At 32.7% G+C, this 14530-nt stretch overlaps 1 protein-coding gene and 1 long non-coding RNA gene across 2 annotated transcripts in view; both read left to right on the top strand.

Moving 5' to 3' along the window:
• The window catches only part of LOC114328562 (death-associated protein kinase related), a 371837-nt gene extending 368197 nt beyond the window's left edge, over positions 1-3640 (top strand). The window contains exon 6 of the mRNA XM_050655588.1: positions 3475-3640. Within this exon, the coding sequence (XP_050511545.1) occupies positions 3475-3554 (80 nt within the window). The 3' untranslated portion in view covers positions 3555-3640. The remainder of the gene's footprint in view (positions 1-3474) is intronic.
• Positions 3641-11088: 7448 nt separating this feature from the next.
• On the top strand, positions 11089-11420 carry LOC126887780 (uncharacterized). Its single transcript, XR_007699200.1, has 2 exons — positions 11089-11291; positions 11351-11420. It is a non-coding gene; the product is annotated as an uncharacterized LOC126887780 (long non-coding RNA).
• The last annotated feature ends 3110 nt before the right edge of the window (positions 11421-14530 follow it).

The following is a 14530-nucleotide window of genomic DNA, read 5'->3' as shown; positions in this document are numbered from 1 at the left end:
GACGTAGACAGAGCAGGCAGACGAGCGTCTGCCCTCTACAGACTGAAACTGAACTATACAGGGTTGAAACCACCCCAAAGCCCAGCCAATAGTATAAAATTCGGGATCCATACTTGGTATTATATAACACCGGTTTATAGGTCCTGCGCCTTCCGCTTCTTATTTTCCAGCCGCGTCGATCTGTCCAATCTCTTGGTCGTAGATCTCTCTCAGACATGGCTTTTTGGATTCCACTTATCCAGATAGTTTTCGGTCTGCCCCTTTTCCTTCTTCCATACTTAGTTTTACCATAAAAACATGTGTCGCACTATTTTTTGTGGTAAAATTGAACAAATCGCCCCTATATGGTTGAACCCTATATGGTTGAAACCCCGAAGCCAGCCAATAATTTAAAATTCGTAATTTGTAGTTGACTTTGCCCTGAAACCAGTCATTGAGATCTATACTTAGGGCCGGTTGTTCGAACGCTAATCAACAATGATCACTATCAAATATTTAATTACTGTCACCAAAAACTGTCAATGTCAACTTTTATTGGGTTACTGAAAACATAATTGATTATAATTGTGAGATTAGTTAATCAATTAACATAACAATTATTAACATAATTGATTAAGTAATTTCATAATTGTAATCAATTATGTTTTCAGCAACCCAAACAAAGTTGACATTGACAGTTGGTGACAGTAATTAAATATTTGATAATGATCATTGTTGATTAGCGTTCGAACAACCGGCCCTTAGCTTACTAAGAAAGTTAAAATAAATGTATAGATATTTGTATATTAGGGCCGGAGTAGCTCAGGCGGTAGGATGTCTGACTTTCATGCAAGTAGGCCAGGGTTCGAATCCCAAGTCGACATTTAAAAAAAAATGTCTATAGACCCCATGTCGACTCAGCCTGAATAAAATAAGTACCTTGGATAAAACCAGGGGTAATAGGCGGTTGAAGCGTAGCACTGGCCGTTACCTTCCTTGTAGGCCCTAGATATAACAGACTACCCTGCTAGAACCTCAAAGCCACGTTAGCGGTATAAAACTGGAGACAATTATTATATTTGTCTGCCTGATACAGGAGACCTGTATCAGGAGACCACGAGGAAGGCCCAAAACTACATGGGAGAACCAAATAGTCGAGGATCTTAAAAAGATGGAAGATAGAGAATGGGTAACCATAAGCAAAAGCAGGAACGAATGGAGAAAAATTGTAGAAGATGCCAAGCCACACAACCAATTATAAAATGAATTGGAAGAGCCCAAAGAGGACAGCAATCACTCCGTTAGGAGTGTAGATGCCATGATGATGATGATTACTGTATAGGGCAAGGTTACCATTCACGTCACGATTTTTGAATGACGGCAAATACGATTTTAGTCCCGTCAAAATTCCATACCGAGCGATAAGAAATATTTATTCACTTCAAAAATGAAGTCTCTCAGAGTGTGGAAAACCGAAATGATAAATTAACTTAAGCTTGTTTCATAAAATTTAAAGACTGTCAAATATTCGGCATAGTGTATTGTTTTCTACACTATCGTCATTTAATATTTAACGGTTGCTGCTTCAAAGCGAGTAACAAAAAAGTGTAATATTAGTTTCTAATAATAATATATTACTTGCCCTATTTAAAATTATTTTACAAAATGCCACTCTTCCTTCATTTTCATTAATTACATCACTACAATCTAAATACTGAACATGTGTCACTAATCAGTTACTCAACAACGTAATAAGACGGGTTCTCACCTGTCAGTTTCACTGACTCTGTACCACGTGGTTTCGTCATCTGCGTCTCCACATTTAGGATAATTTTGGATCTTATTAGGTCTACTCATTGTTCTTAAAATTCATTTTTGTATCCTTTATTTCTTTTCCTCGCTCTACAGTGTAACTTCCACCACATCTCTTATTTAACGAGAAAGGGCAATAGATGAGGCCTTATCTGTCCTCAGAATCTCTCTAGTAATCCATACCCAGTTTTGGTAAACTCTAAAATCAAAAAACATTCAGGTTTGTTTTTGCTAGGCAATTGAAATTTCATGTACCTACATTATTGGTACTACTCTCTTTCCAAAATCAGCTTAAAAAACAAAAATATGACAGATAAAATTACCAATAATTTAGACCGACGCCTATAAAATTAGGACAGGGATAAGCATCATATCTAGATCTTTTGTGTGAACTTTTTCATTTGGCATACCTCTTACGGTATTCCTAATCGCATTTTGCAAACCAACAGAAAAGTAGGATATTCTACAAAAGTAATAGACTTCCACGTAGTAAAATTTCTGTAACCCAACTAAAATGTAACAACGTTGTGCAAAATTTGAAATAATTTCACTTCTACAATCTAGTGCCTCTTTTATTCTGTTTTGTAATTTCCTCCATATCATTTGCATTTAATATCCTTCATATCATTTTAGTTTTTGTATTATAAGAAATCGTATAACCACTTGCTTCTCTTTTTTTCTTTTCTTTTTTTATTTAAAAATTATCTAGGTACCTACTAATCTAAAAAGTATATTTATAGATAGGGTCACAAGTAATGGTAGGGGAGTAAAGTATACTAAATTAATGTGCAGTCACTCGAGCGCTTTGGGGACCTATTGGGTTGTGATTATTAAGTCCTAAAACCAAAAAAGTTAAGTAAAATTTTCCATTTTAGTGAAGACTTATAGCGCCATCTATCCATAATTCGAAAAAATGTTTCGAATAAAAGTTGCTTATTTTTATGCAAAGAATCCAAATCAGCAATAAAAATAGGGGCTCATATGATAGGGGTTTGGTACCATTAGATAGAGTTTTTAAAAATATTGAATAAGTGTATTTTGCAGTTTTTCGATCTGATTTTAATTTTGCGAAATATCGCGGTATTTTTATTTAAAATATTAAATTTAACCCCCACCCTTCTACGTGGATGCTCATATTTAGTATCTTTCAATAGATTTTTGAAAAATATTAAACACGTAGTTTTTAGTTTTTCGATCATTTCGCGAAATATTCGCTTTTTTTGTGAAACTTTTTGACTCATCCACTTCCGTACGCCCCGCTCAAATCATCAGATTTTTGAAATATACACTCTCTTGCATGTACTTAACTTACCTTATCTTAATCTGACAATTTCGAGTATTTTTAAGGATAGTTTTTTTTTCGGGCCCCCATGAACGAACTCCCCTGTGTTGAGAGCCAATATGAATATATGGTAGATGTACACTTGCAGGGTACCACGTTTCTCCCCATATGATAATCTGACGCGCTCGAGTAACTGCAAAAATCCCCTCTTGGGCTCTACTACCATAAAGCAATTACCAGGTTACCAAATAATCATAAGCTGTGCAAAGTTACATAGATACAAATTGCTAAAAAATACTATACGTATAAAAAAATATTATTATCCCTATGTACATCATTCACTTTCACCGGGATTTACTGAAGCTTAATAAAATAATATAATTCTAATATTTCTTTTTCAGCCTCCGATGAAGAAGATGGAGCATCCCTTCCAGAGAATAGTGAAAATGATGACCCACTGATACCTTTTCTTTTCTATTAAATTGTGATCAATTAGATTTACTTAATTTATTTATTGTTGTTCATTATATTTTTAAAAATATGTTCAAATAAAGTAACATAAAATTGTTTTTGTGTTCCTAATACTTTCCTATTTTTCAACAGGTTAACCCTTAACCACTAACGTGCGGTATGCCATGCCTTGCCTAAAATATATTTTGTTGTAAAACTTGTTTTATAAAAGATTCCTCAAACACAATCTGTGTACCTTCAAGTGGTGTGTAATTGTACCTCCTCCTAACTAACTGCTGCAAGTTTAGTATTAGTGGTATTCGCGATGAAAAACAAAGTAGCTGACCTCTGGTGGAATAAATTTAAACTACTATAAGTGGTATAAACAAACCAGAAAATTGTTGACTTGAATGGAATTTGGTCACTATTACGAAATTTTTAGTAAATTTCAGCATTATGAGTACATTAAAATATTTTAAATCAAATCGGTATTGTTCTATTCCTCAATTGAATGTTTGTTTATACGCTCTGAGCTTCGCTGGTGTCGCTCCTAAAGGATTACTAATTCAACTTTCACCGGTAATTTTTAAATTTATGATTTAATTGTTATCGCTTAATATTTAGAACACAAAAAAGTAATTAAATTGTAATCGATTTTTTTAAGATTTTGCTAATCATTTTGACGTTCTATTTATGAAATATTAATTTCTTACTTCGGATACTTTCACAATTATCGTGTAGATGGCGCTAAGATTAATAGATTAATTTATAATTACATATTACGGAACATTAAAAACGCTTAAATTCAGTATTTAAAACGTAAGTATATTTAAGGTAAAAATATATACCACAGCTTTGACCAACCAATATTTATTATAATTAATGTTTTTAATTTTAATTTTAAATTAATCACTTTGACATTTATGTCAAATTTCCAGTAAACGTTTACAGACTTGTCACTACCGGCGCTCGCGAATTTATAAATATCCCCTCTACGTACGAGCTCACAGCGTATACCATTTATATCGGCCATTTTCTTGCATTCGACCTGCCCTCTATAGTCCGTTTCAATAGCGAATAGTTTAGTCTTTGAGATACGTTGACGTAAAGTTTTCTGGCGGTATTACGTACCGCATGTCAGTGTTTACGTTCCTGTAGTTAAAAGCAGTCCATTCAATATTCTTTCAATACTATATATTAAATACGCAAGTTCATCCAGTTGTTCTACTTTCACTTTCAACATTGTTTTACTATTTTTTAGTTAACAATACTCGTTTTTTTGTAATTCAGTTTATAAAGATTTTTTTAAAGAACCTCCACCATTTTTTTAATATCGCACCCTCAGTAATATAGAGGCACAATTCAAAAAAGTAGATTTTTGGGAAATCGCGTTTAAGGATTCTGGTTTTCAAAATTATAGCTATTTTTTCAAATAACATGCTTATTATTTAAGTTATAAATGTGAAATTTGGCAGATTTCTTATTTGATAATTGCACTACATATAAATAGCAATGAGAAAAAAAATTAATATAAATAAATTCCATAATTACATGTAATTGAAAAAAATACTCTCAAGTTAGTCTCATATAGTACAAAAAAACATAACAGAAATAAGGAACTGTTAAAGTTTGATCCGTTATATTATTAATGCCCTGTTACTGTTTATGCAAAATAACGAGCTATTATGAATTAGACCCATTTATTTACTATATTTTGCATAATATAACGGCTCAACTAAAAACTGTTCTATATAATTCAGAATGTTAAAACACAAACTAACCAGGATTTTCGTCATAGAAAGACATGTTACTGATTGCTCCCTTGTAGCAGTAAAAACCAGAGGTGGCCGGGGAGAGTGTGAGAGAGGCATAAATATATTTACCCAACCATTCATGTTCTTTTCTCCCTCTGTCAATGCTAACCGGTAGATAATTTCATTTTGTGCCCATATCATTCAAAATTACAATTAACACAAATTTGGAGTTGAACCCTTATATTACTGAGGGTGCGATATGCATGCGTTCATAAATTTCCTTGAAAAAATAAAGTTTGTTACATTTAGAGAAGTATTTTAGTAAACATCAGTGTAAATAATCAATCCGTAGTTGATGTAAAAATCAAATACAGTGATCAAATAAGATAAACTCATATTAAAGACTAAGGATCCTTAGTCTTAGAAGGATTCTCGAGAATAGCCAACGGTATGACATACAGCATTACAGTCTCTATGATCATAAAACACCCACATCAGAAGTTCAGGGTTAACCATCTATTTTATATTCCTATTTATAAACTCTGAATAAGCTCTTTGTCTCTTTATTATTCTATTAGTAACATCATTTGATTTTTCATTCAGAGCTATTATCAATGAATTTGATAATAGAATTTGCCGTACAATATAACACATATTGTGAACACAAAATTATATTAAAAATATGATGGATTTCTTCAGAAAGAAAAGAATTAAATAACCATGCGTCAAGCATAGTAGGTAAAGGCAAAGTAGAATCTACAAAAGAGCAGTTGTCGACAGTAACCATGTGCCTATAACAGTAATAGTTGTTATTCCTGGAAGCCGTTCGTTATAAACCAGACACGCTGCAGCCAAACGGCTTATTGTATACCTTAAATTCCCTTATGATACCCATCAAGGATTGTGGAACCTTGTACTAGTTCATACAGGTCTAATGGATGGTGTGGGGGCCTCTAAAAATCTACCCGATCTTAAGACAAACCCCCGAGATTCGATTTTAAATAGAAGACTTTGTACTTTTACTTTCTATAATTAGCTTTAAGTCAAAAGAGTTAGCAGCTTGCAAAATATTAAAGTGCGAAAAATAAAAGTATATCTCTAAAATGGATAATTATAACACACCGCGTATAATTACAATGTTTAACCGTAATCCGGAATTTCGACGTGCATTACAGTATCTTTGGAACTTTCTTTTACCGGTGACGCGAAAATCACGCACTACCAACCGGTATCTTAGTAAATAATATTCTGTTCAAATATTATCGGCCGACGCTGAAACATTTCCGATGCACTTCATTCGGTATCTTAAAAAGTCCTCTTAAAATTATTACCGGCCGAAGAGACGCTCTTCATTCAACCGATATCTAAGTTCTGATTCTGAATACAAAAATGTATTTCGCTATCTGGCCGAAATTCAAAGCATTCCCAAGGTTGAAATGTTTCCAGCATACATTCGACGGTTTTTGCTGATTCAACATGATCTGATATGTATATGACGTAATTATTATCAAAACAAATAGATAAATGGAAGAAGGTTGCTGTGCCCATATTACAAAAATATTCACTACCCAGCGCTTTTAACAATTCTCGATAACTAACGGTTTTGCATAAAGGGTGCACACAAGACAAGCCACAATTAATATGATATTTAAAATGCCTCGAACAGATGGGTACCATCATATATTTTAGGAGTCACTTGGTTATCTCCAAAAACTTGACCTTACAGTCACGTAAGATATTATTTCAGGTTCTTTGCTACAGAGTCTCCAGCTAAGTCTCTATGAAAATTAACTGGCGCATGTCCAGTAAGTCTATTATGACTCTGAGCTCTAATAATTCCTACTTATTTTCAGCAGTATTGTACTTAAGCCATGTATTAGCCAGTGATGAGCGCGCTAATAACCGGAAAAATAACGCAAAAGATGGAAAACATAATACATTGTGAATAAAAAGAGATAAAACTAGTAGAGGTGGAAATTTTCTTTAATAAATGTCACTACAGCATCCGATTTCGTTTCGATTCAGAGGTGTCCATGTAGCCCTACTGAAGAGGTCTGGAGAGACCGAAACGGACGTATAGAGAATCGAAATGAAATTGTTGGAATTTTATTGATGAATATATATAAATATATAAACAATGATAGTACTACTAGTAAAATAAAGTAACACTTAGAATAGTTCTAATTTATCTAAAATAGAATAGAATAGAATAGAATAGAATAGAATAGAAATATGCTTTATTGTCTTGAAAAATTTAACCATTTTATAGACAAAGCTTACAAGAATCATAAATAAAAACAATAACAAATACTAGTTGAAAGACTGATAAGTTTGTACACACTTAATGAAGTGTGTACAAACTTATCAGTCTTTCAACTATTTTTTTATACTACAGTATGGTAGTGGACACCGAAAAGTACCTTAGATTGTCTACTAAGAGGGAACTACGTTACATTGACATTTGGTTCATACACCAGTGCCTCAATTTTCATCTAACTCCGAAGTTTGCATCACTTAAAACATCAAAGAACATTCCTATTAAAATAAAGTCAGAAATAGAGAGAAAATTACTCAGGAAAGAAATATGTATTCATTATGCTAAAATCAACTCCTTTGACATTGAACTTAAAATTTTGTATGACAAGATTGTAGAGGTCACTCCTTTTCTAGTTTTTCAGCAGATACTTCAAGAACACCATGAAGAATTAGCACTAATTAAACAGGTCAAATTTGATAAAATCAACAAAAAACTTAATTATTTAAAAGCTGAACGTTCAGGTAACAAATATCCTAATAACAATAAAGATAACAACAGGAATCAGGTGAGTCACTTTTCTTCTCATAAGTTTCATACCAGAGTTAAGAACTTAACAAATTGCAACTTTAATAATGAAGAACTTGATTTTTTGAGCAAGGGTTTAAAATTCAGTACTCAATCTAAACCAGATACAAGCAACATTGAGTTGTTATGTGTAGAGATAGATAGTATTATAAATAGTTTAGATATTTCAACATCAGTCAAAAATAACATAAAAACAGCATGTCTTTTTCAATTAAATCAACAATATCATAGATACACTAACAACAAAAAATTGATTTCTACCTACCACTCACAAATAAAAATTATCAAGTCTATTTCTCATAAAATAAGAACACATGAACTCACAATAACTAAAGCGGATAAAGGGAACTGCCTAATAATAATGTACAGTAAAGACTATATAAATAAGGTTGAAAATTTTCTATCAGACAACACATTTACACCACTCAACAAGAGTCCAATGAATAAGTTAAATACTGACTTAAAAGCCATTTTATCAAATCACTCAACCTTCTTTGAACATCTTCAAACTAATCCCAAGTCATTTATTGTCAAGAACCCTTTAATACCACGCCTATATGGACTTCCAAAAATCCATAAATTAAATTTCCCAATCAGACCCGTTGTTAGCTTTGTTAATACTCCTTTGTCGAACCTGGCCCAGTTTGTAAACAAACTGCTGAACGATCTTATCAACTATTCTCCTAAGTATACAGTCAAAAACACCCAAGAGTTAGTCTCTAAACTTTCTTCTATAACTTTACCATCCGACTTCATAATGGTCTCCTTCGATGTGACAAATCTCTTTACAAATGTTCCAAGACAAGAAACCATACCCATTGTTAGTGATTTATTATTATCCAACAAAATAGATCCTCAAAAAATCATTCACATCAAATCTCTGCTACAATTTTGCCTGTCTCAAGACTTTTTTGTATTTAACAACAAACTATACAGACAACCAGAAGGGCTAGCCATGGGAAATCCACTCTCTCCTTTGTTAGCTGATCTTTTCCTAGATTCACTTGAAACTAAGTTTGTACAATCACGTCCTGAAATTATTCTTTGGCACAGATATGTAGATGACATCTTAGCCTTCATTGAAGGTCCCACCAACACACCCAATCACATCCTATCTCTGATCAACGGTCTACACCCATCTATCAAATTTACTCTTGAGACTGAAATCAATAATAGTATTAATTTTCTAGATCTGACTATTGAAAAAACACCTTCTAAACTGGAATTCTCAATCTTCCGAAAACCTACACAAACTGACCACATTATCCCAAATTCATCTAATCATCCATACCAACAAAAAATGTCAGCTTTTCATTGTTACATACATAGACTGTTGAACATCCCTATGTCTAAAGACAACTATAATAATGAGGTTTCTATACTAAAACAGTTAGCAGTCAACAACGGTTACTCTCCTTTGATAATAGACAACATTATAAGAAAGAAATTGCTCAAAATAAGATTGAATCAAGCTTTTCACACAGATGAACACAATACCAAAAACTGTATTTACAGATCTATCTCTTATTTGGGCCCAATTTCAGATAAAGTTTCAAGTGTAATTTCAAATAAAGTTGAGAACCTCAAAATTTCATTTAAAACTAAAAATACCATCAAATCACTGTTTAGTAAAACCAAAGACAAAATAGATAAATTAAATAAAAGTGGCATATACAAGCTATCTTGTGGTGACTGCAGTACCACCTATGTTGGAAGGACAATGAGAACCCTTTCTCAAAGAATCAAGGAGCATGTCAGAACTCCAGAAAAATCAAACTTTGGCTATCATGTTAATTCTACCAATCATTCCTTCTCTCCCACTAAAGACAGCCAAATTTTGCATAACATTCCATCTAAAAATTATAGATTAATGAATTTGTTGGAGGACCTGGAGATTTCTAGAGAGATGAAGTCTAATCCTGATTTTTGTGTCAATACTCAGATCAATTTGAATTGTAATTATAAACCTTTATTCAAGTATCTATGGGAGACAGTGGAGTAGTGACCTCATACAATCTTTAATATATATAAAAACTAGTGTATTTATATTTAACATTTAATTTTATAACTTAAAATACAAATAAGGAAAACTTGTGTCTATTGGCCGGATTTATATATACATTGTTGTATTACAGATATTTACATAACATACTTATATCATCAAGTAATGAGAACTTTAGAAATAAAACACTTAACAACAAGAGTGTTTGAAACTATTTTGTTAAGAATTGAATTCCACTGAACACTATTCTATTGGTTTGTTATCAATGTCTTACAACAGTAGAAACTGAATAAACTCATTTTAACATCTTAGCATTTAAATAATTTAATATTTCTACTATAAACATTAACGATTCAACTTAGTAAAATATCCATACACTCTGTCAAGGTCATTTCAATGACTTACATAATTTACAAAAGATGAATAACAACAACAATCTAATATTATCTCAATCTATAATTTCAATGATCTAATATCTCCTAGAATATTGAATTTGAGAATTCACCATTAAAAACTGATCTTCCTCATTACTTCCTGTTTTTATTTTTTATCTGACAAGGTGTGTATGTATGTTGGGCCAATTAGTCTTAAAATCAATCATGTTATCAATTAATTTATTAGTTGATTAGTACAAACATCTAAGGTACATTTCCTTAAAAAATTTTTAAAAATTTTTAATTTTTCTTTCAAAAATGTTAAAATTATTCAGAATTTAATGTCAGATGTCATACGTCAACGCAGAACAGATAAAAGCAGATTTAAATATCCGACTTTGTCAGTCAGCTGTTTCTACTAGGCCAACAATAGGGCTTTTCATCTATTGTCATTTGTTTCGAGCTTCTGTCATGTGTCACATAATATTAATATATCTACGTCATACGTATTTGGTTTGTATCATTGGTATGTACCAAAGACGTATGACGTAGATATATTAATATTATGTGACACATGACAGAAGCTCGAAACAAATGACTGTGAATGAAAAGCCCTATGGATGGGTGATACCTATACCATGAAAAAATTCTTTTTGTGTTTGTGTAACGTGTAATGTGGCCGTTTTTCTGTTTTTGCTGTTTGGGGTTGTACGGAGGATATCCAACCAAAAGTTATTTTCACAAGATGCAAATGTTAACACCTCAATTTTGTAGCGGTACTTTTTTAACAATTGACGTAAGTAAAAAATGAGTTTTGTACTTCTTTTTCTTACAAGACCTCTTTTTTTATTTTAGCATTAGCTCCGATGATGACATTTATGTCGAAAGCGCTCAGCTAAAGAAATAAATTATTTACACACTTTGATATACTACATTTTTTATTTCCTCTACCAATAACAAATACAATTTACTAAAATTATACAAATTGTCAATATAAATAAAACATAATAAAGTGAAATAAAAATCAGTAACAATCTATTACAAAATTTTAAAAAATTTGCAAATTGCGTAAGAAATTATGCTGCTGCATATGACACTCAAATATAGATTAAGATTCTACTTATACATAAGAATACTGTAATTTCTTAGTTATTGGTTAAGAAAGTCTGCTATTGAATAATATGGTCTTTCAAATAAAAAGGCTTTTGTCATTTTACGGAACTTGGGGAAAGATGTTGCAGATTTAAGTTGTAGAGGGAGATGGTTGTATAGTTTTTTTGCAGAATATAATATAGATTTACTAACTCACTGGACGGGATCGGTAAATATATGTCAAAGGTAGAATTTCTGGTGGAATAGTCATGTCTAGGTCTTGCTGGAAAGACATGTAGATGTTTACGAATTAAGCAAACAGTTTCTAAAATATATAAAGAAGGTAGTGTTAGAATCCTGTGATCTTTGAAGTAGCTTCTGCAATGTGTTGTTCTTCTGAGACCAAACAGATATCTTATTGCTCTTTTTGTAATTTAAAAATAACATCGGATTGGGCGCTGTACCAGAACCCCAAAAAGGCAGACCATATGGAAGATGGGACTCTAACAATGAAAAGGATGTTATTTTGGAAGAGACTAAATTCATTTCCTTCGAAACAGATCTTATCGCAAAGCAAGCTGAGGATAGTTTCTTGCTTAACACATCGATATGAAGGGACTATTTAAGGTTGCTATCTAAAAAAATACCAAGAAACTTTACAGAATCAACGATACTGATCTGGCTGTTATGAAGAGGTAAGGGTTGAAGAGTTCCTTTATAGAATAATGCTACTGTTTTATCTACGTTAAAAGAGAGTAAATTAGAATTGGACCAGGATTTTATTGTGAGTAGATCAGAAGTTATAGTAGCATGAAGAGTTGCGATATTTGAGTTGCTCCAAGTGATACTGGTATCGTCAGCAAAAAGAAAAACGTTTCTATCGATTTTTAAACTAGTGACGTCATTAATAAAGATAAGGAAAAGTAGAGGACCCATACTGAACCTTGTGGTCCCCCACATACAACATTTTTGAGACTAGAGTCTGTATCATTTGCTCTAACCAGTTGTTTCCTATTATCCAAGTAAGATTGAAACCAGTTCAAAGAAATATTTCGAATTCCATAGAAATCTAGTTTTTTGATCTATTTGGAAATTTATTTGGTAAGTCAGTTGGTTTATAACGCTTCAGGGTGCGAACTTCACCCTCCGTGTTTAATAACTCAATCGCGAAATCATTTGGATGCGCACTAAGTCTTTCTTCATACTTTTCACTGTATTTGCTGATTTCTTCTTTGATGCTGGGAACTTCCAGGTCTTTCTCTATTATTGCGTTGGGGACGTACCATGGAGCGTTTACTATGGTTCTTAATGCCTTATTTTGAAAACGTTGTATGATTTCCAAGTTAGAGTTGCTGGCTAACCCCATAGCTGTATGCCGTAGGTCCATATAGATTTAAGTATGGCTTTGTATACCACTAATTTATTTTCAATTGATAGTCTTGAATGTCTGCCTAGAATCCAGTATATACATTTGTTGAAGTTTGAGTCCAAGTTGCTTTCTTTTGGTGAAGATGTGTTTTCTCCATGTTTAGTCTTTTATCTAGATGTATGCCCAGGTATTTGGTTGTATCTACTTGTACTAATTGTTTGTTGTTTATTGTTTATGTATACTAGTGGACAGCTCTCTCTTCACATGGTAAATTTCATGTGGGTCGATTTTGTTTCATTAGCTTTTAGTTTCCATTTTTTAACCATTTTTCTATTTTATTTAAGTGAGCTTGTAAGTTATGCGAAGCTCTTTGGGGGTCTGTGTGAGATGCGATAATACCTGTGTCATCTGCGAATGTTGCGACTGTTGTCAATCTAGTTGTAGGTAGGTCAGCAGTAAATAACAGCTATAGTAAGGGACCGAGTACACTACCTTGTGGGACACCGGATTTTATTTTAAATAGTTCTGAGCGAGCATCTTGTTGTTTTACTAATGAAAAGCGATCTGTCAGATACGATTTTATAATTAAATAATATTGATACGGAAGATTTTTCTTCAGCTTATGGATTATGCTTTTCTTCAGCTATATGCCACACTTTGTCGAATGCTTGGCTGATATCTAGAAAAGCTGCACTACAGTACCTCTTATTTTCTAGATCATTGCTGATTTGTTTGACTATACGATGTGTTTGTTCTATTGTTCCATGTTTGCTACGAAAACCAAATTGGTGTTTTGGAATTAATCTTGTTTCTTCTATTATTGGTTCTAATCGACGTTGAAACATTTTTTCAAATAGCTTAGATAATATAGGTAAGAGACTAATGGGTCTATATATGAATTCAGTTCTTTGGGGTCTTTTCCTGGTTTTTGTAACATTATGATCTCTGCTACTTTTTTCTGATTAGGAAAATGTGCATACGTAAGTATGTATAATATAGCATTAAATATATGTGTTATTGCCATGCTTGTTTTCTTAGTTACTGTAGAGTCAGCTCAGTATGCAACCACTTATACGTTTCCTTCAGAAACGTAGTCGGTACTTGAGACAGAACCTCTTTGGGGAGAATGACAGGATGTCAGGATGGACAGTAGAAGTTAGGTCTTAGGTTAATGATAGAAATTGCAAGAGGAGCAAGTTCCTAAAATGTTATGTGTATCCTGTATTACTGTATGGATGTGAAACCTGGATCATGAAGGTTAACATGATGAACAAATTAGAAGCCTTTGAGATGTGGTCGTATCGTAGAATGCTCAGAATATCTTGGGTTCAACGCATTTCAAACAGAGAAGTCTTAAACAGAGTAGGTCAAGGCGAAGGTGACTTAATGAAGATGATAAAAAAGAGAAAACTTGAATATCTGGGGCATATAATGAGAGGTAGCAGATACAGGATGCTGCAGTTAATACTCAATGGAAACATAAAATCCTTTATAAAAGGTATATTTGTTAAAATCCCTATACAGGGCTACATCAAAGACAGAACTAGTTTTCGATCGGTTGACCGATCATCATC

The sequence above is a fragment of the Diabrotica virgifera genome, chromosome 7, assembly GCF_917563875.1.
Source record: "Diabrotica virgifera virgifera chromosome 7, PGI_DIABVI_V3a".
NCBI lineage: Eukaryota > Metazoa > Arthropoda > Insecta > Coleoptera > Chrysomelidae > Diabrotica > Diabrotica virgifera.
The sequence above is the reverse complement of the archived record's forward strand: the minus strand, read 5'-3'. Positions and strand labels throughout refer to the sequence as shown.